At 39.7% G+C, this 27333-nt stretch overlaps 1 protein-coding gene across 1 annotated transcript in view; it reads left to right on the forward strand.

Annotated features, from left to right (window-relative positions):
* Positions 1–27333, forward strand: part of LOC110827781 (calpain-1 catalytic subunit) — a 59827-nt gene that overhangs the window by 383 nt on the left and 32111 nt on the right. Inside the window, exons 2-3 of the mRNA XM_022059779.2 lie at positions 3210–3441; positions 25746–25824. Of these exons, the coding sequence (XP_021915471.1) occupies positions 3342–3441; positions 25746–25824 (179 nt within the window). The 5' untranslated portion in view covers positions 3210–3341. The remainder of the gene's footprint in view (positions 1–3209; positions 3442–25745; positions 25825–27333) is intronic.

Here is a 27333-nt window from a genome sequence, read left to right on the forward strand (position 1 = left end):
TAGTGTGTTGTTAAGCTGAGTGATTATAAACACAGAGCAAACTGACGAATTGGTTATGGGGTTTACGTTATGAAGTATATTACGTTTACTAACTGTTATGAGAAACTCAACTTGGGTTATGGGGTTTATGGGTTGGTGAAAGAGGGGAAAACGGCTGAAAATATATTTATTGTAGCACAGTAATAAATAGTTTGCATGTCGCCGGTAATATTATTTTTAGTGTTAGCTTTCATAATATTGTTAAATTGGCCAGGGCGTTGATGGTTGCTGTTGGCAAGTCTGAAATATCGGCCAGTTTCTACGGTCATAGATCCCAGAAGACAGTCGTCTTCACGTTATGTTTTTTCTTAATGCTCGTTTTAACATGTACTTCTGTCTGTGAGTAGGTATTCCAATCTCTTGATAATTACCAATTAGAACGTACGATTTTATCATCTCTAGTGCGTGCTACATGTCGCTCTAATCTCATTCTCCTTTATGTAATCAGCCTAATAATTCAAGTGAAGAGTACAGTTTATCAAGCTCCATGTTATGTAATTTTCTCCATCTCCCTGAAAATTCTTGCCTTAAAATAGGCCAGTTTTTCTTTCGTTTCATTAGCAGCTGGTTTATATGCGTTGTGATTGACTAATGCACTACGTCAGAGTTCCTCAAATTTATGCACTAATCGACAAATTAATATATAACTAGTCACTCAGTAAATAACTTAAGTCTTCCCAGTCAGGAATTTACTAAGCAGATTACAGTGACTGACTTCCTTTCAGAGTCGCAACTCTTCTACATAATTTTTAAGAATTCAGTCCGTACCGCGAAGAAAACACAGCACGTCACCATTACGATCAGTCGGTAGTCGATATTTATTCTAAGTTTTATGGCGTTGTTTCCGCTGAACCTTGACAGATCGGCATAATTTAACGACATAATATTTACAAAGATTGTACACTGACGACACGAATGAACGTAAACACGTGACATCAGACAATCGATGGGCTATTAAAACGCTCACGTAACGAGACGTCTGATGAGTGTGTCTCAGCGTGACGTAACTACGTCAGTGGCTGACCGCTGTCAGCTTAAACAGAAGAAGACGTGTTGCGCTGTTGTGTTGTGTAATATGACTCGAGGTCTGAACATCTTATTAGTCATTCAAAATGTTCTGTTCTACGTCACAGTTTAAAATTCTCGGCTCAGATCACGTGTTGACGTGTTTAGGTTCTCGAAATAATTTTTTTTTTTTTAAAATTAAGGTCATAAGAGATTTTGCCAGTGCTCGTAATATAATTAATTGCCAATGTTGATTCAGGTTGATATAAATGAAATTATTTATGTAATTATTGTCAAAAACATTTTATTTAATCTTGTCAGGCAACCAACTGCATAAACCAGAGTCCTCTTGAGAAGGAATCTAGTTAAATTCCTCGTGTTTTAGGGAACTAAAAGTTTCGTTGTCGTATTCACCACAGCCCACCGAAATGAATCCAGTCTTCGCCTCGCACTCTAGTTCCTTAAAATTGATTTTAATATTATCCCCGACCAGATTGAAGTTTCTTTTTTTTTTTCCAATATGAAATTTTATTAAAATCCGTTCTCGAGTTGTTACACGTTGACAGGCAGACATACGAGAGGAAAGTAATAGACTCAACCTCAAATCCTAATAGACTTATTTTTGAATCTTGTAGTTGTGGATGGAACGAAAATGGTGTCTCGGTGATTTAAGTTCAGAGTTACGTAATTCCGAACCATACCAGAGGGTAATTAGGTTTATGGATGGCGATTTGGAACTGATCGGATAAGAAGCATTCCAATAAGTTACCCAACGTAAGAATTGTAAAAGGTGGAACAATTGGTTTATTTGTCCTGTGTAAAATAGAGAGGAGAAAAAGATTTTCCTTCCATGGATCTTTCTCTCACTGTCAAAAGGCTGCTATAAATTAACCTGAATTTGCGGATCCGGTAACAGGTTTCTTGTTCAGGCACGCTTATTCTTGTGAAGCCAAGTTGCGTAACCCTTTGTTAATGGCGAACGGTAGTTTTCAGCGAATCGGATGAACAATTCTTGTGAATGAGGAAGTCTGAAGGTTAGGTTACCAACTCGTCTTCCTCTTACATTGATTCTGTTAATTCTATAATTTACGTGCAGAATACGTATTGTCTTTCTTTCTTTTCTTTTCTTTTCTTTTCTCTCTCTCTCTCTCTTCCTCTCTCTCTCTCTTTTTTTTTTTTTTCGAAAGCAAATCTTAAGGCACATAAACGTATTTCCTTAATCTGAAAATATTATTTTACTGTGACATTTCTTAACTTATAATATGAAGGTATCCAGTTCGAATCTCAGCTGGATTAATGGTTACCTTACCGAAGGTTGAATAAACTGAGACTATGATACATATTTTACTTTTAGAATAATAATAATAATAATAATCTCTACACCATTCCGTGTTTAATCGTAACAAGCAGGCAAAAGTATCTTTTTTAGGCATGTCCTTAACCCTGAGTCATACATCCTGCTACAGGATGTGGTATACTAGTAAATTTTCAGTGTTTGCTAAATCTATTTACAAGAATTCCATCACAAAGCAGCTGATGAGCTCATAGGAATATTAATAAATAGATGTTTTGTTGCATGCTTTAAAAGCTTGGAGCCCAGATATTCTGGTAAGATTATTACATATTTATTTATGGTAATTTATTATAAAGGTTCGTGCTGGCCGCACATGTAACAAGTGTAAATTTATATTGTTTAAATCTTGTCCGACTAATCACAATAAATTCTTATTAAATATTACAATAATTAACATTTAAAATATTAAATATTCGATAAAGAACATCATTTAATATTTTAAATATTTTAAATGTTAATTATTGTAATATTTTAATATTTAATAAGAATTTATTGTGATTAGACGGACAAGATTTAAACAATATATATTTATTATATCACAATATGACGCAACTTTACCATCTCATAACAAGTGTAAACGAAATGATGATTTCATTCGTCTGGAACATTGGATAAGATCCGATGTCGGATTTTAAATAGACATGTGAATATTTCTTACGTCGAATTAAGTACAATACCCCAAATTATAATATCTTGCAAGGAACAGGCGAGCATTTTGGAAATAATGGTTAAACGGAATATACAATATCTGGGCCTCAAAGCAGTGGACGTTTCTGGGTCTAGTGGTGATTCCATTGGATGATTTTTGTAGGTTTCCGTCCGGTAGAGGGGACAACACGTGTGTGTGTGTGTATGCGTGGCTGTATTGTCAGATATCCTGCAAGTGGGATGCTGAGACATGTGTCCTTACGCCACGTAACATTGTGGACTGGTGATTATCACCATGCATCACCACGGCCAACAGCATCAGCAAGGAACGGTGACTGTGACACGGAGCAGTCACTACAGCAACGGATACGCCAAGACGAACGGCCATCTTCCGAGTGAGTCAATGTTTTAACATTTTCGGCGCTGACTTTACATTTTATGAAGTTGTTTTAGTTCTGATCTCCCAAATTGCAGCAACTTGATCCTTTCAAATTTTTCAGACAGAATTTGTAACATCTCTCATCTCAAACTTACACCGATGTTGGTCTTCAACATTTTAACGCTACCTGTACTTTTAGGTAGATATAAGTGTTTCGGAGAGACATACTGTCTCCGTCTTCGAAACGCTGTTATCTATCCACACGGCCTTAAAACGCAGAAGACTTGAAATCCTTACCGTCGAGAGAACTGGAGATTTTTATTCAAGCTACGTGTTCTTACCTACGTTACCCAAAATACATTCACTTTATATCAAGTAACACGGTAAATTTGAAGTTATGGGATAAAAATATGAAATCAATCATTTCCCTTCGAATTTCATCGGGAAATCTTAAAGGTACAAATTATGATTGTACTCCTGCACCCCTATTTTACGTCTTTTAACTATAAAATCTCATATTCTCCCCCCTCCCATTCCAGTTCAAATGTACTCTGTCCACGTTCTTACCTTGTACAGCGTCTCGCGTACTGAATTTTGTCGAAATTTGTTTGTTCGCCTAATGTACGAGGAAGTACATAAAACGCTGTGCTCATGCATATACATGAGGTCCGATCATTAGCAGATACAAACACGCAACCCTTTTAAGACTTGCTTCCTCCTCAAGTCTGATGTTGCGTTTACGAGGATATTTAAAATGCACTGCGACATAAACTTGTTTAACTATTGCCTCCATATAAAACTTTGAGGTAATTAAAGTAAATTGAATTTTAAAGGTACTTGAATGATGTTCTTGAATTGCGTTATACGAAACTCTCGAGGGTCTGGTTGTAGTTCGTCTAAATTGCATTTAAGAATTCAGTCCGTACCGCGAAGAAAACACCACACTTCACCATTACAAAGATCGAATGGTTAACGCTGTTTAAGGAAATAATCGCTGTTTACAGTGAGAATCATAGTTCGTCTAAATTACATTTAAGAATTCAGTCCGTACCGCGAAGAAAACACCACACTTCACCATTACAAAGATCGAGTGGTTAACGCTGTTTAAGGAAATAATCGCTGTTTACAGTGAGAATCATAATTCGTCTAAATTACATTTAAGAATTCAGTCCGTACCGCGAAGAAAACACAACACTTCACCATTACAAAGATCGAATGGTTAACGCTGTTTAAGGAAATAATCGCTGTTTACAGTGAGACTCATACGAAACCCATAGATAACAAAACTAAGAATTAACGATGGTAAATGCAGGAGGTACATATAGTTACCACTGGGCTTTGAAGGGTTAATCAGGTTTAAATTCGTTTCGGAATTGTGTTATAATTGCGACCGTGCTAGAGGACAGCGGTACCCCGTGTTTCAAAATTGGCCGCAGGAATTTATACGTCGCGTATTCGGCGTGACTGGGACATGGAGAAAGGATGAGATTGCTTCATCACAGAGGCGGGGGACAAAGGTCATCAGCTGGGAACAATCTGTACTAACCGCAGGTGTTTCCACGTCTCGCGGGTCGTGGTAATGAGACCCAATTGAATTTCGACACATCATTTTTACGGATATTATAGCATCAGTCTGCAGAGTCCTAGTAGCTACGTGTGGTCAGGATCGTCTCAGCTGTTGACTGTGTCCAAAATACCTTCAGGATATTCACAGAAGCCAGCCATGGAGCCGACCGCTATAAGACGTCACAGGCTTCTGAACAGATGGCTCTGGTTCGATGCCAGTTGATTGAGAATTCGTGGTTTGATGGTTAGCACGACAGAGACGATCATTTTTTTTTATCGAAAGAATAATAGTCCAGGAAGATGATGTATGAAACTCCCTGTTGTTCAGTTATTTCCCTCCGTTGTGACATCTTCTCCTTTGTGCCGTAAAATATCTTCCTCAGGATACCGTCAATCGATAAATCTGCTTGTCCGCTCTGGACCAAGTCCCTTTCGGCAGAATACAAACAGCTTAGAAGACAGTGGCAATGTCCACGGACATGGAGGATCGTCCTGGAATTAGATACCCTCTCGCTGAATGAATTTTGTAATGACAGAAACATTACTGTTGTTATTACGTGAACTAGCGGTCAACCGTTGGTCTGCGAACCACGATCTGCAAACCATTTCATTGGGGACTCCTGGAATTTTGCAGAAAAACAATGAATTATTTCATGTCCTTGTCGATAGATCTGGCAGAAGTTTAACCTTTGATGGAGCCGTGGTTCAGTCTTTATCAAAGAAGTACCGAGTTCGTATCTGGCGTAAGGTGTACTGACACGTGGGTGGAACCACTTAGTGTCTCGTTACGTCATAAATGTCTGAACGTTTTTTTTGGTCGCATGTTGTTAATGAGCAATCCACTGTCTGTTGGTTATCAGCTCAATAAATTCACCGCTTAACAATCTACGTTCTTGGAGTCGCGTAGGTGAATTTGCTTGTAAACGCAGTTAAACTTCGATATAACATCTGTGGGCAGAGAAAGAAGTTGGGCTATAAATTGATATAAGAGAATGTAAACACTTAAGTTTGAACATATAATCTAACGTCAGCTCATAAAAGTTAGTTGTAATTGTCTGATTCCATAATACAGGGGTTTCTCAGAAAAGTGCATAGTTATTCGAGAATTTTTGTTTTGTTTATTAGCAATGAGGTTCATTAACGTGTTCACAAAATCCTATATTGTACGTAGAACCACTTTAATTCACTAAACACCCTTCCAAGTCTCGTGTAATTTGTGACACTTCGTAAAATTCATTTTTACATCGAAGGGTTTCTGATCTCACGTCCATCCAAGTAGCCAATAACTCGTTAAAGCATATCAGTAACAATATGTACCACTTAATTTAAAACTCTGCATTTTTACACAGAGTGTATATACGGATTTCTTATCATTTTCATTGTAAACAGCGATTATTTCCTTAAACAGCGTTAACCAGTTGATCTCTGTAATGGTGAAGTGCTGTGTTTTCTTCGCGGTACGGACTGAATTTGTAAATAGTATTTAGACGAGCTTCGTGCTTCAAAGGGTTAACTGCTTATTCTCAGCTATGGTTTTTAACCTACGCAGTTGATAAAAAGTTGTCAAATAACCAAAGAGCAAACGTCTATGGTAGGTTACTAAATGCAGTGTAACAAACAGTCGTTGGCTAAACTGACGTCCCACGACTCGTAGCAGAATTCTTGGTAATTCCAACTGAAAGTTGTTTTGTTCTGGATGAGAAATATAATTATGTTATGCATAAGTTTGCATTAAATTATTTAAGTGTTTGAGAAGAAGCTACTGTAAACCGTTTACTTATTGAGTAAACTGGTTTCTGAGTTTTGAAACCCCCCCCCCCCCAAACTCAGAAACTTAGAATTTCTTCCGTGATTTAAACTTGTTCTTGAAACGCACTTCGTCACTAATCGTACAATTCACGTTGCATGGGTCTTCCTTAAACTGTCGAGAATTTGCTTATCTCGTCAATAAACTTGATGACTGTAATCGTGTTCACAAAACGACACAGTTGGTCCGTATATATCGTACACCAGCTGTATACTTTACCTCATTTTTGTAAGACCCATTTTAATATTATCCTCATATCTTCTCGTGATGCATTAACATTCTCCAAAGCCCAATGGTAACTCTTTGTAACACATGCTTCAAAAATTAGTAACACTTCATTTTGTATTTATGACTCTCGTATGATTTTCAGTGCAAACAGCGAGTAATTCCTTAAACAGCGTTAACCAGTTGATCTTCGTAACGGTGGAGAGTTGTGTTTTCTTCGCGGTACGGACTGAATTCTTAAATCGAAGTGTATCTCACTTCTCCCCTCCCCACCAATTTCCTCTTTGTAAAGTCTACTCTTATTCTATCTCTATCTCTCTCTCTTTTCGGCGTCAAGGTTTAAAAAGTTGATGAAATATTTGTATTTTTATATTTTTTATATTTTTACGTGTATCAAATGATAATGTAAAAGTTCGTGAATTTTAGGCAAGAGCAACATGATTATTAATATTTTTTGCGTATTTGTAAACACGTTCAATCGGTGTAAACAGTGTTCTTTCCACACACCCATTTATCACTATTGAACACCCTGTATAGCACTTCGAATCCGTTCCATTGCGTGGAAGATATCTGCAGAAAAATGCGGGATTCTTGGTCTTGTTGGAGACTGATCACGAGTTTTATTGGAGATACGGTTTACATGCATTTGATGGCCACAGACCGATAAAACGCATTCCACGGCGGACTGTCTGACGAGATGCGTGACCACACTTCGGTGTACTCTCGCCTTGACCGCGTTACTGCTCACTGAGGCCCCCTTGCTGTAAGGACAAAGCTATCGATGCCAGCAAATCTTCAGTTCTCACATGTCATGAGTATAAACAGTCACTGATAAGAAGAAAAAAAGAAGATGGCTGTCTTCTGCGATGTTGACCGGTGTTTCGGAGGTGGTTACTGCCTCCATCATCAGGGCGACTAAGTTTCTTGCACTGATGATGGAGGCAACAAGGACCTTAACATCTACCAGAATTTAAAAACGATGCCTAGGAGAATATTTGGATCTTGAAGCTGGAAAGAATGGTATAATGAAGAGATAAGTAGTTTTTATTCGTCGCCAGATAAAATGGGGGATAAGCTAGGCATGAATCTGGAAAATTAGAAATGCGTCCACAAGTTCGGTTGGAAATTCTGACGGGAAGATGTCACTGAGAAGACCAAAGCGTAGATGTGATGACAATATGAAAATGGATCTTGAGGAAAAAGTGTTAGGAGTTCATCGTATGTATCATCCTGTCACGTAATACATGCACGCCATTTTAGTGTTTTCGCTGACCTCCAAAGTGCGGTGTGCGCAGACGCTGTCCAGATACCTTCATCGTGACTTGCATTCGTTAGGGAACCTCTTCTAGGTTCTTCGTTGTCCTGTATTATTTATTAACCCTTTGAAGCCGAAGATCGTCTGAATATTATTTATGAATTCAGTCCGTACCGCGAAGAAAACACTACACCTCACCATTACGAAAATCAGCTGGTTAACCCTTTGAAGTCGAAGCTCGTCTTCATAATATTTACGAATCCAGACCGTACCGCGAAGAAAACACTTCACTTAACCATTAGAAGTCGAATCAGGCGGTACCACATAAGATTTAACAAAAGAACATCCCGGTCGAAGCCTTAAAATTTAAAGTCCGTGTGCTTGTTTCGATCAGATTGTGTCATCTAAGTATTGAGTCAGCTGTTTATCAAAAATACCATCATTGTTTGCGTTAGCTGTCTTTTGTGTTACACACGTAGACTTATGCAAACAGCACAGGGACATTCTTTAAGACGTGATGTTTAAGTTGGTGTTGTAATCAAGGGGCAGATTTAAGCGAGATCAGTTTGCGGAGATTGTGTTAAAACTAAATACTTACTAATTAAAAATAAACAGCGTGCAAGTATTCCGAAGGATGAGACATTCAAGGTTTTTAAATCAATAATACTTTTATTTTTTATTTGTAGTGTTCTGTCTGACGACAGGTCCATATGAACAGGATCCTTCCATCCTTTTCTCGGACTGGGACCTGTTCATATACGTTCTTGGCAGATGATCCAGAAGTGGTTTGCCATTGCCTCCTTCTTCTGTGTGTGAATGGAGTAATTGTTGGGATGCCACGGAGGAAAACTCCGTGTTTCCTAGACCACGGCCTTGCCCAACACAAGTTATAAATTCGGGCACCGCCGGGAATCGAACCCGAGACTCCCAGGATTACAAGGCCAGCGTTCTAACCGCTAGACCACCGTGGCAGATCAATAATACTACTAACGTATAAAGTAGTTTAATAACACATGTTCAATGAAATTTTAAGGTCAAGTTTTATGATTTGGCAATTATTTCGCTTTCATCAAGACATTATTATATAAAAATATTACCCAAATAAAGTTAGTGTATTTTTCTATGATTTATCGAAGTATTAATTTTTTTGGAATTTTCACACCTAACATTCCACGGTGTTAACATTTAAAGGAAATAATAGTTGGGCCAGGAAGACCTTAAGAAGTTAGGAAAGAGAAGACTACGAGGTAACCCACTTGGAAGTTTAGATGATTTAGGTAATTGCTTGGTTGCGAATTTAGAACGCAGAACTCGGTTTAAGACACTGACCCTCAGTGAATTTTTAATGGACTCTGAATATTCTACCACGTGTGTGCTGGAAACGTAACTGGATTCAAGATTTAAATATACTTAATCGGCTGTGCTAAATTATACCTTTTAAATGGAAAATTGGAATTTCAATCCAGACTGGACCACTCAATCTTAAGGAGGGTTATCCCCTTCATTAATTTCAGGTTTAATTTGGTACTAAACCCAAGTACAGAGCACACAAAAGTGAACGCGTACAATTAATTATGATCGTTATCTGCATTCGTCGCCATTAGGAGAGTATTAGAAAAAAAAAAAAACGAAGCTCGTATTGCCCTATCCATCATGGCAACCTGCTCTGGCGTAGGAACAGAACAACAATTAATCTCTCGCCCACTTTGGCTGCTGACCTTGTAACCTCAAGAGATTTCGCGACCTTTTACAGTGGTCAGTACCGACCGATTCACCCCCTTCCTAAGATTTTCTGTTGTTCAGAAGAGGGAGTTTTTTTTTTTTAAGTGTAGAACCCGTTTGGGTAATGATTGACCAATTATTTTTAAACCCCTCCCCCGCCAGGTCGGATGGATGAATTTCGAAGTGCCTGCTGATGACAGAAATTATTAATAAGAATTCTGCATGTGAAAATCTTGTTAAATAAGTATCTGAATTAGTATGAGGTGGATACAAAATGGGTACAGAATTTTAATTTAAAGCCTGAAGGGGAAATGCAGCTTGGAATACGTAAAGGTACATGGGAGGATAATATTAAAATTGATGTGGATTGGATTCGTCTGTCTTTGGATATGAAATAATCTTGGACTTTTGCGAACACGGTAATGAACCTTCTGGTTATATAAAATTCGAGGAGTTTCTTGACTAGCTGAGTGTACTATGTTTTGTTGGTGGTCTTATGGGTTGTGACACTGTGTGAACATGAAGAGTAACACTTCTTCTACCTTCAGGGTAGACGTTTTAAGCTCTGTAGGAGGATGTTGTAGATAACAACGTTTCTGATAAACTTACTGCTGCCTCAATTTTTAGGATTAAGGTATTTAGCCCTGAGGATGGAAGTAATATTTTCCTTCGAAACGTTTTATGCGTACAAATCCAAATTTTGTTTCAACCTAGAATACAGACATAGACATTCTTGCCGACGTGAGAACATTGAATTTTTTTTTGGGGTTATTTGTCTTAAATTCAAGCACCGAGTATGTTTGAAAACGCTTTAAAATTTAACGGCCAGCCAATGTGCAGTTTACCTCAAGATTGAAGGGGCGAATGCCAGCCCGCAGATCGCCAATCACATTTCTGGATTTTCTCGTGGAAGACGCAAGTCTGTAGAGTAAAGGCATTTTCGGGCATTTGCTCGAAGAAGCGTGATGCGTGCAGACGAAGATCGTGGCCGGGTTCAGACAGTGAAACGGAAGTTTCCGAAGGTCAGCGCGATCACGCGGGTGTCTTAGTGAGTACTGAAGTGCTCATACGTCTTCGTGATATATATATATAAGTGTTTATATTCAACTCCATTGATTGGTGATGTCGGGATAAAATTTTGCTGACAAGGATGGAAGTTTGCGGCTTCGAAATGTCACTCAGTAGACGTTCTTGATTGAAAATGCCTCTAAATATGATTGGACAACATTCAAGGAACACAAAATGCTACAAGGGCGATGACTTTAAATTTCTCTGATAAAAGGCAGAGTCTATCAAAAACCTTTTAAACTTTTAAATGCATTTTATCTCCCTTAAGCACGACAGACAGACAGACAGACAGAGAGAGAGGTGGGGAGGATATTGGAAGGGTGGGGGCAGAGATAATTATGGGGGAAAAGTGAAAGATGTACATAAAGAAATCAGTAATCTTCATAACAACGTTCAATTGGTTAATTCTGTAAAAGGAAATATATATATTATTTATTCTTAAGTTGATATAATTGCGTCATATTGTGAATTAAAATTTAATTATTCGTGTTTTTTTCCGTCTAATCACAATTGTATATAAATAAAATTATACATAAGATATTAAAATATCATTTACATATTTGGTACAATTTTTTACTACATGTTTCGGTTACATTGAACCATCTTCAGGTGTAAAGTTAAAAGTTAAAAATTATAATCTTATAAACTAAAACTTAATTACTGTTGTTGTGTAACTTCTGATGATGTTTACATCAAAATTCATTGGAGTGAGGGTATATTTTGAAGTGATAGTGGTTTAACATTGGCCTGTAACGTAAATAATTTAATAATTAATAATAATTAAATAATTTATTCTGAAAATTGTATGAAACCCATAAATACGCTTTGTGGGGGGGTGCAGGGAGGTGGTACATATTAATTGTCATTGACTTAACAGGTACTTGGTTGATAATATATTTTGAGAAGATACGAGACTCGTGAAAAAGTCTGGATTAACGTCTGTGACATTCAAATGTTTCTGAATCAATCCGTTAAAACGAAAATATCAGTTAGCAGAAGTTCATAAACTACAGATTTCTCTAAACAGATAATTGCTTAGTTACTAAAGAATATCACCAAGATGCTATCACCCTTCAAGGCACTGAACGAAATGAGTTTCAATACACATCAGAAGTTAATTGACTTTAAAGCAGAAAACGTTAATTGTCTTGGGGTTCAGTGTACTTTATGTTATGACGTAACTTTTAAAGCAACTGATTTTGAAATTTTGCTTGTTAGCTAGTCTAGATATCTAAGCTGATCCCTTACGTCTATGGAAGAACAGAGACGGATTAAATTACTGAGAAATGTGAACCTAAGAGAGATGAGATGAATAAAATTGCATAATAAAGAGCTCTGTATTCTACTCTATTCTCAATATTTATGTACGTGTTGTGATTTAACTACGCTCGTATTAGCTCAGACCATACAGCGTCGAAAGATAAGACGGTTAAAGAATGAATTAAAAATTGTGTTTAAATGGGCGTGGCGTAATTTAAGGTATTATCCCAACATTTGTTTTGTGGAACTGAGTAAACCCACGTAAAATATTTCAGGATAGCCGGTTTCCGGGACAGGGTTTTAATACGAAGCAGAAATCTTACCACTCGTGTCCCTTGATGGGAGATAAGCAATAAGTGAGGAGATAAATATGTCGTCTATGGTCTAGGCAACACGGAGTTTTCCTCCGTGGCATCCCAACAATTACTCCATTCACACACAGAAGAAGGCAATGGCAAACCACTTCTGGATCATCTGCCAAGAACGTATATGAACAGGTCCCAGTCCGAGAAAAGGATGGAAGGATCCTGTTCATATGGACCTGTCGTCAGACAGAACACTAAATAATAATAAGATGAGGTGGTCTAGCGATTAGAACGATGGCCTTGTAATCCTGGGGTCTCGGGTTCGATTCCCGGCGGTGCCCGAATTTATAGCTTGTGTTGGGCAAGGCCGTGGTCTAGGCAACACGGAGTTTTCCTCCGTGGCATCCCAACAATTACTCCATTCACACACAGAAGAAGGCAATGGCAAACCACTTCTGGATCATCTGCCAAGAACGTATATGAACAGGTCCCAGTCCGAGAAGAGAAAAGGATGGAAGGATCCTGTTCATATGGACCTGTCGTCAGACAGAACACTAAATAATAATAAGATGAGGTGGTCTAGCGGTTAGAACGCTGGCCTTGTAATCCTGGGGTCTCGGGTTCGATTACCGGCGGTGCCCGAATTTATAACTTGTGTTGGGCAAGGCCGTGGTCTAGGCAACACGGAGTTTTCCTCCGTGGCATCCCAACAATTACTCCATTCACACACAGAAGAAGGCAATGGCAAACCACTTCTGGATCATCTGCCAAGAACGTATATGAACAGGTCCCAGTCCGAGAAAAGGATGGAAGGATCCTGTTCATATGGACCTGTCGTCAGACAGAACACTAAATAATAATAAGATGAGGTGGTCTAGCGATTAGAACGATGGCCTTGTAATCCTGGGGTCTCGGGTTCGATTCCCGGCGGTGCCCGAATTTATAACTTGTGTTGGGCAAGGCCGTGGTCTAGGCAACACGGAGTTTTCCTCCGTGGCATCCCAACAATTACTCCATTCACACACAGAAGAAGGCAATGGCAAACCACTTCTGGATCATCTGCCAAGAACGTATATGAACAGGTCCCAGTCCGAGAAGAGAAAAGGATGGAAGGATCCTGTTCATATGGACCTGTCGTCAGACAGAACACTAAATAATAATAAGATGAGGTGGTCTAGCGGTTAGAACGCTGGCCTTGTAATCCTGGGGTCTCGGGTTCGATTACCGGCGGTGCCCGAATTTATAACTTGTGTTGGGCAAGGCCGTGGTCTAGGCAAAACGGAGTTTTCCTCCGTGGCATCCCAACAATTACTCCATTCACACACAGAAGAAGGCAATGGCAAACCACTTCTGGATCATCTGCCAAGAACGTATATGAACAGGTCCCAGTCCGAGAAAAGGATGGAAGGATCCTGTTCATATGGACCTGTCGTCAGACAGAACACTAAATAATAATAAGATGAGGTGGTCTAGCGGTTAGAACGCTGGCCTTGTAATCCTGGGGTCTCGGGTTCGATTACCGGCGGTGCCCGAATTTATAACTTGTGTTGGGCAAGGCCGTGGTCTAGGCAACACGGAGTTTTCCTCCGTGGCATCCCAACAATTACTCCATTCACACACAGAAGAAGGCAATGGCAAACCACTTCTGGATCATCTGCCAAGAACGTATATGAACAGGTCCCAGTCCGAGAAAAGGATGGAAGGATCCTGTTCATATGGACCTGTCGTCAGACAGAACACTATATAATAATAAGATGAGGTGGTCTAGCGGTTAGAACGCTGGCCTTGTAATCCTGGGGTCTCGGGTTCGATTACCGGCGGTGCCCGAATTTATAACTTGTGTTGGGCAAGGCCGTGGTCTAGGCAACACGGAGTTTTCCTCCGGGGGCTTCCCCGGTTTCTCCGTGGCATCCCATTCACACACAGAAGAAGGCAATGGCAAACCACTTCTGGATCATCTGCCAAGAACGTATATGAACAGGTCCCAGTCCGAGAAAAGGAGGGAAGGATCCTGTTCATATGGACCTGTCCTCAGACAGAACACTAAATAAAAAAAAATAATGGTGTGAATGGAGCTCAGTCTACTGGCTTTTCTGATGATAAATATTCAAGTTTAGTTTCCGTAAAACAAAGAATTTCTCGTTCGGGCAAATAGGTATAAACTTCGATAAAGGTTGGGTTAGGTAGTTGGAAAACTCTTTGACAGATCTGTGTGCCGGATCTTGGGAGACGGCGTTGTCCGGCAAAAGTGCGGACTCTTTGGGTTCCGTTAGAGAGAACTCGACAGCAAAGCACCACGTAGACCGTTGCCTGCCTTATGGAGGGCGAGATTGGGCGTCTGGCCTGGAAGGATGCAGCGAGTTGACACACAAGTGGAATCCTGTAATAAAAAGTTGCCATCGCGTCCAATTAAACCGTCGTGTGTTTTCCGCGCCGTTTGGTTTCATAACGGGAATGTCGCATTCCAAGCTAAGAGGCCGGTCGACTGTTCGGTCGGTAACGCAGGTAGGCTCTGTGTTTCTTAATAAAGCTCTCTGTCATTGTTTGGAAATTGATCAGAATCGCGGATATTTAATCCTACAAACTGACACGAAAGCACCTCAGTGGGTTGCCTGAGATCTTCGTGTGCAGTAGTACTCGAAACACCATCTTCAGAGGACTGTAATTTTGGTCAGATGTTTTAGTGTGATTGAATGATGAACAAGAATTATAGGTAATGTTTCACGCACAGGGAAGATGACAATTTGTCACAAAAATTGATGGAAAGAGATCACTACTAAGTATTTAGAAGGATAATATTAAAATGGATCTATAATGTTATGTGAAGATGTGTGCTGGATTCAGGTGGGTCACGATAACGTCCATTGGTCGATCTTGTAATAAACCTTCGAGTTTCATGAATTTTGGGGAGTTTGAGTCGACTTCCCAAAAAGGACTCTGTTCCAGTCGGTCAAGATATAATTCCAGCATCCTGCTCTGAGGATAATATTAATGATGATGATAATGAAAAGATAGCAGATTATAGCAACCGTACCCGACATCAGACTTTGAGACAGAAAAGGGAACGTGTTTAATAGTTGACAACTAACTATGTCAACTAATAGAAATGTATCGAAGAATAAACCAGGATAATATTAAAATAAGGAGATGTGTTTGATTGAAATGCGATGCATTCGCGGACCCAGATGGCGAATCTGATACAGATAAACACTGATGTAACTGGAAGTTTCAAAAACACTAGATGGCATCCCTGGTAAACAGTTCAGCGTTGTAGAAAAGATCTTATCATGGCAATGCGTTAATTTCAAATGCATTTCAGGGAGTAACTATGCCATGAACCACGGGAAAAGGGTTTTACAGCGAAACATGGTCAGTGGGAGAGCCAGAAAGAAGGAGGATAGAAGCATTTGAAGGATGTTGAAAATTAAATGGACTGATAAAGGACGAAATAAGCTGGTCTTAGACAGGATAGGCGAAGGAAAAATCTTACGAGAAGAGGAGATGGGATGGCGGACACATTCTGAGGGACCCAGGATCGGTTAATTTGGTAATGGAAGGAACAGTTGAAGGGAAAATTTGTAGGGGGAGACAAAGATTGGAATATGTGACGCACATTTTTGAGGATAAGGGCTGCAAAGAATTTGTGGAAATGAAGAGATTTGCGCAAGACAGGCGAAAATGGAGGACCACATCAAACCAGGCGAAAGACTGATTACAAAAAAATGAAGATAACAGGACGAATCTTTATTTCTGTCAGTAAAGTGATGGATTAATGTATTTGGTGCGTCCTCTTCAACATGGCTGTCCATAACCCTTCTCGAGGTTCCAAGTCCCCTGGACTATATTTTCTCCGCTTGTAAATGCAGTCGGAACGTGAAGCTGATGATTATTGTCATCTTGGCCGATTTAACTATCCTTTGAGCTTCTCCTCAGTGTACATCTCTTGACGCTTAGGTGGGGAAATAACTTTGTTTGACTTTTTCATTATATAATAAAAGTAATGGTATAATATTTAATCTCAGCTGTCATCAGTAACAACAAACTCGCATCTCGTAGCCAGTCAGTAGCAGAAGATGAACACGTCCAAGGCCAAAAAATGCTTCTTACGACTTGGCCCTGTAAGTGGTCATTGTGTGCCATGGTCCGATCTGGCATGGGAACAGCTGGTCCACGTGCTCATCTTTTGTTTCTCCGGCTGTAACTCCCACACTTTGCTGCCATCGCAAGACATTAAGATGTTTGCTTGCCGGTAACGTGGTCGTGTCTTCTTCTAAAGATCTTATCACGAAACTAGCCTGGAGGAACTGAGGAAAACTACAATAACTGTCAGACCATTCGACATTATTTTATTAGTTTTTATTTGATGGTAAAATTCTCAATGAATTTTTATCTCTGCTTTGTTTAGCTATGTTGTTTTGACGAAATGCGTAATTCTAGTAAGTTATTTTTTTTATTATTAGTGTTCTGTCTGACGACAGGTCCATATGAACAGGATCCTTCCATCCTTTTCTCGGACTGGGACCTGTTCATATACGTTCTTGGCAGATGATCCAGAAGTGGTTTGCCATTGCCTTCTTCTGTGTGTGAATGGAGTAATTGTTGGGATGCCACGGAGGAAAACTCCGTGTTGCCTATACCACGGCCTTGCCCAACACAAGTTTTAAATTCGGGCACCGCCGGGAATCGAACCCGAGACCCCAGGATTACAAGGCCAGCGTTCTAACCGCTAGACAATCTAAAGCCATGAATATAATCCCGTAAGGCACAAAATCCCCTGTTCTTAAATGATCGCCATGCAATTAACACTTCCTTATTGGGAACATAGGTTGTGTCATGATTGTTCAGGTGATGTTTTAAATGACGTAGTTGTGGCCAGTTTTAAAGATAAGTCAGCAGTCTTCTGTAGGAGAATTTATTTTTAAAATCCTTATAAATTATGTTTTTGGTGAACCGCATTATATATATATATATATATATATATATATATATATATATTTGTAATTTGATGCCAGAGAGAGATTTTGCACAAAGCTCGTCTGTACTGGTTTTTATGTTACACCTTTCCAGTCTTCTTTAAAATGTTTGTTTTACCTTTTTTGAAACACGAAGTTATGTGAACAGCATTTAAAAAGTCAGTTCCTACCTCAAGGGAAACACAGCGCGTCTCCATTACAGAAATTAGTTGCTTAAGTACATAGTTACTGTTTGTTCTGATAATTATAAAAAATTCCTCAGACATACTCTCTGTGGACAAAAACGCAGAACTCGTGAAAATTTAGGTAGGTGTTGGTCTTCTGGGCTGTAACGCCGCGTAGACTTTCAACGTTTCGATGGGAACGTACTGGGTCATCTTCAGGGCGGAATCCTGCCATCTTCACCACCTTGAGAACCTCAGATCTGATCAATGCATTTTTATTAATTTTTTTTTCGAGTAGAGTCTACACTCTTGTGTAAATCTTTAACAGCAGCCCACAGGAGCGATACGTCGGCCGAACCAGGTGGAAATGTTTGACCGCTGGAGCAGCGGATTGATGTGGGCTGGTTCTCATCTTAATCTGTACCGTTACTTGCCTGTCTGCGCGTAGGAATTCAGCAGAAACATTCTCCAAATCACGTCATTAATTATAGCTCGCAACTAACACGTATAAATAATTTGTTTCCATGTTGTATACATGCTGGCACTTCAAGATGCCCCAGACAGCGCTTGATCGCCACAGTGACGTAATTGGGGTTCGAATATGTACTAGCCACCCTTAAACCTTCTGCTTGATCCGTTTTAATATTATCATCTCTTCTACGAGTACGTCTCCCAAGTGATATGTTGTCAAAATATTTCGTTGTGACGATAACGAAATTTGATTATGTTCCTTAAGAGATATGATTTTCTATTCAGTTTCTCTTATAAGAAAAGTTAGGTTATGATACATTCGTGTGAGCTTTGAGGTTCTCATGGCCGCGATGATATTTATGTCGGTCTTCAGGGCAGTAACAATAAGGATTTGTTGATAGATCCCAACATTTCGGATGAAAATATTAAATTGTTATCTTCAGCTCTGAAGATGAAGGCAGTATGGCGTGGTAGCTTGCTTTACTTATCAAAACATTTAGTCTGTGTAATAATTAAAAAGTTTATTCGACACTGGATATGAAATTTGTTACGTCGAAATAAATTTCGCGTCCCTCCTTGTTACGCCTGTTGTAAATTAAAGCGGGAGGTACTAGCAGCCCGGCATACGAATTAGCATATAATTTATTGTAATTAAGTGTCCCACCCTTTGTTAATGGCTTCTAGCCAGGTGGCCGGGGTCATTAGACCGCGGCGATAGCGGCACTTAGACCGAAGTTTCCGGCTCGAATCCCACCGAGAGCACCACTCTTTGTGTGTGGCAACGATAATAATTGCCTCTTCATGGCTGCCGAACTGAGAAGCATTAAATTAAAGGATAATTAGGAAGCTGTGTTAAACAACTTCACATTTTATGAACTGGTCACAGCGCATGAAAACAATCGCCCTAAATATATCGGTACCTGTGCGAATGCATTAGTAAGTAGTTACTGACGTTTCTAATTACGGTACAAGGTCATCGTTGTTCAGCTGATAGTTATATTTAAAATTTATATCTCATATGTCATTTAGGCACAAGCAGTTTGATTATCGTTATATATTAGGAATGAGGTTCAATAGAAATCAGCCCGAGGGCGATCACGTAAGGTCAGTGATTAAAACCGTCTCGCCGGGTGTTCAGTGACTGTTTTACCACCTCGGAGAAAGATACCATTACACACTGGACAGGAGGCTCAGTGAACTATGTGGACGTGGTGCGTAATTCCCGCCCCTGTCGGAAAGTGAATCCCAAAATTCCTGCACCTGTCGGAAAGTGAATCTCAAAATTCCTGCCCCTGTCGGAAAGTGAATCCCAAAATTCCTGCCCCTGACGGAAAGTGAATCCCAAAATTCCTCCACCCGTCGGAAAGTGAATCCCAAAATTCCTGCTCCTGTCGGAAAGTGGATCTCAAAATTCCTGCCCCTGTCGGAAAGTGAATCCCAAAATTCCTGCCCCTGTCGGAAAGTGAATCCCAAAATTCCTGCCTCAGTCGGAAAGTGAATCCCAAAATTCCTGCACCCGTCGGAAAGTGAATACCAAAATTCCTGCCCCAGTCGGAAAGTGAATACCAAAATTCCTGCCGCTTTCGGAAAGTGAAACGCAACTCAGGTCTCCCAGTCCTTAGCCAGCCATTTCGAGGACTGAGAGCTATGCCGGAAAATGTATATTTTGAGGAAAGATTACAGTCGCTTTGAAACCGCAGTGCCGCCCAGGACATTGATATGAATACCTGTAGTTTGTACGTAGTGATGATATTTGAGCAAAGGGATTCAGTATAGGAGTGGTACAGTTGTGAAACATCAGTGTGTATGTCAGATCTGAAGATGGAGGCGATAAGTTACTCCGAAATGTTGACAACCACGCACATAAAAACCTTTGTTTAAGTCAGTTGCAGGTTCTGCCCAGATACTCAACAGCAATTTGAGCTTCTGCAGAGTAAATATTTGCTTCTGACAGATGGTCATACTTCCTGACCACAACGTCATTATTTATAAATTTAAAAAAATTCCCACTTGTGTCCTGTTCTTGACATTACTTCACGGCAAACTCTTACGAACCACTGAGTAAATTTTTAAATTTATGCTTTTAAATATTTCAACAGATTAGCATAAAGATTTATAAATGTATGATGCGAATTCTTAACTTGAAGTCCTTCATAATTATAACAGCCTATATTAGTCGAAGAAGAATTTATTTATCGTTTGTAAGATGGCATAAACTTAACAATATTCCCGTTCCCTCATTCATTATATTATACTTCGAAAGTTGGGGGGGGGGGGATTTCATAATATTAAAGTGGTCCGAAACCCAATATGACAGTGATGATGCATCGAGGAAGAAATCGATCTTGGGAGATTTGAACTAGGCATTAGATTGTCGAAATCAGCCACGTTAGTGTACCTGATGGTAGCCACGGCCGATGGATTCTGGCGGAACTGTGACGAACCCACAGGGATTTATTATATTTAATTATTTTGAATTGCGTAATTAGCATCTCGATTGTTTCATATCCAGGGTACATCGCGGTCAGCGTGTACCTGCAGATAATAGAGGCAGAACAAGAGGAAAAGATGGAACTGGGGGGGGGGGGTAAAAGCGGGCAAGGAGGCGAAATAAGAAAGTGAGAAAATGAAGAATAAATGAATAAAGAATAGAGGGAGAGAAATAAGTAATTAAAAATGAATAATAACTGGAGAACGGCTGAACGGATTTTCACGAAATTTGGTATGGATGGCCTGCCATTTACTTCAAATTCCGTATTTGTGACGTCCGACTGGATTCGACGTCTATTGATTGGCCATTTCATAGAACCGAAAACGTGCCATGACAGCTTGTTTCCTGACGCAGAAGTTTCGCGTTACATCGTGTCTGGACGGCCCACAATGAGGCTGGTATTAAAATGGCGAGGTATGTAGCCAGTGGGGTGCTATTTGGCGCCACAAAGGGCGTGGCAATGTTGTATCGTCACCTGCCTGCTTCCTTACCCATGGCGTTGGATTTCAGGTGTTGGCGTCTGTGTGTGTTCTACAGGTGAATAAAATGTCCTTTGTGTCATTTTATTAATGTACAGTAACTTTGTTCCATGGAGCAGAATTTTTGTTGAGAAGCTAATAGTAGCTCAGCTAGTCGAATTCCCTACTTATATGTAATTACCGTGTTCGATGGGCCGTGTGATCGGTCAGATTAATTAACGTAATTATGCCCACATTCCATATGTTGTCTTAAGTCGTGCAATATAAGTTTTCGACGTCGATTCTTAAACGTCATCAAGGCAATCTAAAATTCTTGTTGTAACTGTTCACGGATTATAATTTTGTATCACATTGCTCGGCACGGTATGCTGAGTCATGTGGTAACACTAAAATTTTTAAGTCAATGGTAATTATATGTACCACCTAATTTAACAATAAGTATCTCTTCATTTTGTATTTGTGTTTCGTATAATTCTCAGTGCAAACAGCGATTATTTCCTTAAACAGCGTTAACCATTCGATCTCTGTAATGGTGAAGTGTAGTGTTTTCTTCGCGGTACGGACTGAATTCTTAAATGTAATTTAGACGAACTATGATTCTCACTGTAAACATCGATTATTTCCTTAAACACTGTTAACCATTCGATCTCTGTAATGGTGAAGTGTAGTGTTTTCTTCGCGGTACGGACTGAATTCTTAAATGTAATTTAGACGAACTATGATTCTCACTGTAAACAGCGATTATTTCCTTAAACAGCGTTAACCATTTAATCCTTGTAATGGTGAAGTGTAGTGTTTTCTTCGCGGTACGAACTGAATTCTTTAAATATAATTTAAGCGATGTGGTTTCAGAAGATTGATGGATTTGAAAGCTTTTGAGACAGGCTGAACAGTTTTTTTGCCGGAAAGTCTTCGATTCCACTGAGTCTTGTTTATCCGTACCAATTCTGTCTGCCAGCCCTAAGATAAAATACAGAAGGTTGTTCCTCACCTCGACTGTCCGGTTTTCGTTTCCATTCCTTTACCTCTCACTTGACATTTATTAAAGTGTCTTTGGTTCAGATCCGGGTGAGATCTTGTCTGATCGCTGTACTTGGTATTTTCTTTTCTGTTTAAAGCCTCTACCGTCACAGAACATAGAACCACTCAAGCAAATGCCAATGTTCAGAGCAGAATTATAGTTAGTGAATCGTGAAATAGCAACAGTTAATATTTTATTGTAAAAAATACATCGGATTAATTAAATTTTACATTTAGGGCTTTAGTCCGTAAACTTACATCTTCATGCCTGATAGTTTTAGTGTTACTTTTAATTTATTATTTTGTAGTTACTCTGAAGTGGTTGAAAAGGGTGACCTTGTCAGGTAAACGGAGTTATTCGCCTCGTATTTTGTAAGAGTGTATCCACCAAATATCTTGTTCCGCGTTTGTCTTGGTTATAACGACGACTGTATTCAAATCCCCCTGTCTGTATATACTCCATTGGATGTGACTCCCTAAATTCCACGTAATGTTTCCATTTAGGCGTGTGTTCTGTTCTCTAATTTCGGGCAAGAATGTTTTGAGTTTATCGTGATACTTCGTTTGTTTTACGATCTGAGATCGTGAAATGAAGGCGCTGGTTCATTAAATTAGTATACCATCCTGGAATTTTATCAGAGTCATTGATTAAACTACGGAATTATTAGGTTAGTTGGTTTCCCAACCGAAATTCGATCCGCTGTACTCCAAGATACGAAGCATGAACACAAACAAACAAAAACCCGGGGATATCAGATGACTTGTTCAATCGCCTTCGAGTTATCAGTCAATGATGGATTATTTTTGTGTGTGTCCCCAGTTTATCCATCTCTCTAAGTGAGAGGTCACAGGGACGTAAAAGAGTAAAAATGTTAAGATAAATTTTGGCACACCCGGTGGCACCTGTTCTGGTCCAATGGGCGTAGTTGCAGTCATTCCGTGTGGGCACAAGTCAGGCGAGCGGCTTGGAAACACTTTGACTCTTGTTGTTCTCAAAATTCAAATTACATTGCCAGTTCTTGCTGGCAGGATGCAGCGTTTACGATGAATAATTCATGTCGCTACTTGAAGCAATATACGAGTCTCTGCTGGAACAATTCGCCAAGTGCAGAGTCTTACCGAGGAAATGAAAGCGATTATGCCTCCAGCTCACCGTGTCTTGACTTCGTTCTGGCCGTCTGTGGTCGGAAAGTATCGATATCCTAACTCGCAAAAGACTTCTCACACAAATAGCGCGCACGGGAACGCTAATTCTTTCGTGGATTATTTCGATAGTATCGCTGTTTGTGATCGATTGTTCGGCTAGACTGTTCACAACCTCTATACTGAGAATTTATATTTATTTAGTGTTCTGTCTGACGACAGGTCCATATGAACAGGATCCTTCCATCCTTTTCTCGGACTGGGACCTGTTCATATACGTTCTTGGCAGATGATCCAGAAGTGGTTTGCCATTGCCTTCTTCTGTGTGTGAATGGAGTAATTGTTGGGATGCCACGGAGGAAACCTCCGTGTTACCTAGACCACGGCCTTGCCCAACACAAGTTATAAATTCGGGCGCCGCCGGGAATCGAACCCGAGACCCCAGGATTACAAGGCCAGCGTTCTAACCGCTAGACCACCGTGACTTATACTGAGAATACAGATAAGCTAATGGCTGTAACTTTCACAGCTTCAACAGTGGGAACACTTTTCGCAGCTGTGACACTGTGTTGCCTTTAAGTCGATGGTTCCTGTTTTTTAAAATTACGTTTAAATCAAAATTCCGTAGGCATATAGACATAACTTTATTGATTGTTTTATCGTAAGAACTTAAGTGACGGATGCCTGTTTCGAAGTTCATTTGTCTTGCCACAACTTCATTTAAACTTCCTTGGTGTAACTGAATGTTCTAATTTTTACTGTGGGACATAATCTTTTAGTGTTCTTGTCGATAAAGGAGAGTTCTGTAATCGGAAATTCGTCTGCTATCGGAGTAACTTGCTGTCTCCTTCGGAACTTCTATAAGACATGGTGTCTGTAGGTTTCGTAATGACCCAGTGGCCGATTTCGATGCGTTCCGAAAGAACTTCTTCGAATTATCGTGCCTGCACAACGGTAAGACTTTGACATGAATCTAGTGTTACGGAACTTGGTAACAGAGCATTTGCTAACTTGTTTCCTCCGCGTTAATTGAAGGTGCTGTTACAATTGTTTGCTCTCTCGCCTCTCAGATGTCACCACTGTTTGTCTTCAAACAGAAACGTGCAGAAACCAGGGTTGTAATCCGTTATTTCACCGGAATAACAATGAAAGTCACACATACATTTCTGCGTCCTTCAACTGTGCCTTGTATTTACATTCGGTTATTTTTGTTATCGTTAGCTAACAAGGTCAAATACGTGCTGTTACCTTAGTAACAACTGGTGTACAGTTAACGCACGATTATAGCAAACAGTGGATGTTAATTCCTCGAAACATGGTGACAGTTACAGGACATAGAAAATAAAATTCCCTCATAAAATTCCCCTCAACATTCGCACCACAAACCTAAGGTATTTTTTAATAATAATTACGAGGTGCGATCGGAAGGTTTCCAGACTGCGCGTATAAAAACCCGTACACTTATCTCAGGTATTAAATTCATCCAAAGAAAGATTTACAGGGATGCTTCCAGGCTTGGCAGCGGCGCTGGGATCGTTGTGTTCACTCCCAGGGGAACTACTTCGAGGGTGATAGATGAATTTAATACCTGAGATAAGTGTACGGGTTTTTATACGCGCAGTCTGTGAACTTTCTGATCGCACCTCGTATGACGATATGTCGCTGTTCTGTTATATAGAGTGAAACATTTGTTATATATTTATCTAGTTTAGTTGTCTGGTTGTGCACTACTAACTAAGAGACCATTCACGCCACTGACTTGCATCTGAAACCATTCCTTAGCAACTACAAAGCATATTTTTATTACATTCTCAAATCCAAGTCTTGTCTGACATCTGCAACAGTGATTCGCAAAATTTACGTCGTGCGTTTTTGCATAGGATATAATTAATCTCTAGACTGCTCTTTTATCCACTGCAGAACATTACAGATGTTACAAAGCTCATCACACACACACAGTGAAACACTTTTTGTAAACTTGGACACTTAATGTCTTTCCTGAATTTTTTTTTTTAACTTTTCGTTGATGGTTTATTTCAGTTTTAGAGACAGTTTCGCGTATTAATACAGAAATTAATAAGAAATCTGTGGAAATCAGAAAATACATGTTATGGTACTAACAAATAAGAGTTGAAATATGATATTTAAGGTTTTTACGACGACGAAAATTGTGATGTGACACCGCGCGGTCTGGTAGATATTCGCTGACGGTTCATCGCAGAAGACAACTTTAAAAATCGGGTTTATAAAAGAATTTAGAGTTGAAAATTAGAAAAGCTGTTTGCAGTGTGTTTGATATATATCCCAGACTTCTTAGTTTCGGCGCTCACAATTTTATTTAAACAATTTTATCAATTGTTCTGTGTTACAGACGGCCCTCCGACCACCTCTAGGCTCTGGATGAACGGATTCCCCTCTCGACCTGATGACAAACAGTCGACATTATCCAGGTGAGTTGGTTCGTACTTGAGATTTAGAATTACTGATGCAAATTTCTAGCTGTCTGATTGAAAAAACCCTGGAGGATAATATTAAAATAGAACTTAAATAAATCGGGTTCAAGAATGCGGACTGACTCGGTGGAAGGAACGTGTGATTGGTTCCATAAAAATACGCGATTTGTCAAGTTCATGCCTCAGCTGGGTCTGGAACCATGGTCCTGGTGGTGTTGAGTCAGCCTGTAGCATTGGAATGTCGAGAATCTTTCTCTGAAGGCGTCTCATATTCGTGGGTTTGTAATTGGAGTCGCGAATGAACGAAACGTCACGGGTATAATTTCCTGCTCTTATAAACACAATTTATGTAGTGCAGATGCAAATATGTTGCGCGAAGCAGCATTAGTGTCTAAACACAATACCACATTGCCCATATAAACGTTGTACACAATTAATTTGATTGGACGAACCCCACCTGGTCAGTGTTTGTAAATAGCGTTCGTACTTATTATTATTATTAAGTGTTCTGTCTTACGACAGGTCCATTGCTCTGCCCAAAAAGAGCTCTCCAGTTGTCCCTATTCTCGGCTTCTCGCTTTAATTCCTGGAACGTCACGTTCGTACTAACAGGAATAAATTAATTTACAAATGATAAAAGGGAAAACTGGTTTACTTAGAACCCGTTAGGAGAAACATTTTGAGGCTACGTTTAAATGCTTCCGTATTCGGGAGGTCGTGGGTTCAAATCTCGATCTGGACATCTGCTATAAGATTTGTCACATTTATCCTCAGTCCGTCGTGGAAAATGTCGTGATTGTGCCATTTATTAAGCCACAACAGCTTCTTGACAGCTGACAGCGTTGTTTTCCTCAGGTACCATATTTGCATTCAATTTTAAGTATGTGTTATGTCATCTCAATAGTTTGATTTTTTCTCGTTTTGCATCTCAATTTGTTTTAAAGTGGTTTTTATTAACTTGTAATTTCAAAGGAATTGTTTCTCTCTGATTTCTCCTGGAATTTTGTCACGATCCGTGACACTGTACATAGTTCGTTGTTTAATTTATCAGCTCGCTTGTCGCTTAATCTATTCTTCCTCCAAGGTCAGTAATTCTTTTAGGACTTCAACCGAATAAACCACTTTGGTGTTAAACAAATCGCATTAGCAGACATCGCAATGCTATGGAACCAATTTTAACCAATCTAATCCCATAGTCGTGAGTTTCATCGTGTCATCTGGAGGGGGATATTTCCTTTGGTTATTATCCAGTTGGCTGAACTGCAAGATTACTAACGACATATCACATTAAGTCTGGACTAAGGTCGGAAGTTAGCGCCACGTACAGGCGCGAGGGGAGTTTATAATTATGTAATACTGGCTTCAGAGCCCGTTTTTATCAACGGGACCACGCATGTATGCATTAAAACAGCTGTTGTGTGGTTGAGGGGAAAAAACTGCATGGGGTGGACTCGCATTCATTTTAGACTCTTGGTTCCTAAGGCAAGATAGGCTTATTGTATGTTC

This window comes from Zootermopsis nevadensis, unplaced genomic scaffold (genome assembly GCF_977971745.1).
Source record: "Zootermopsis nevadensis isolate Lab colony 2312 unplaced genomic scaffold, Znev_1.0 Znev_ptg000030l, whole genome shotgun sequence".
NCBI lineage: Eukaryota > Metazoa > Arthropoda > Insecta > Blattodea > Termopsidae > Zootermopsis > Zootermopsis nevadensis.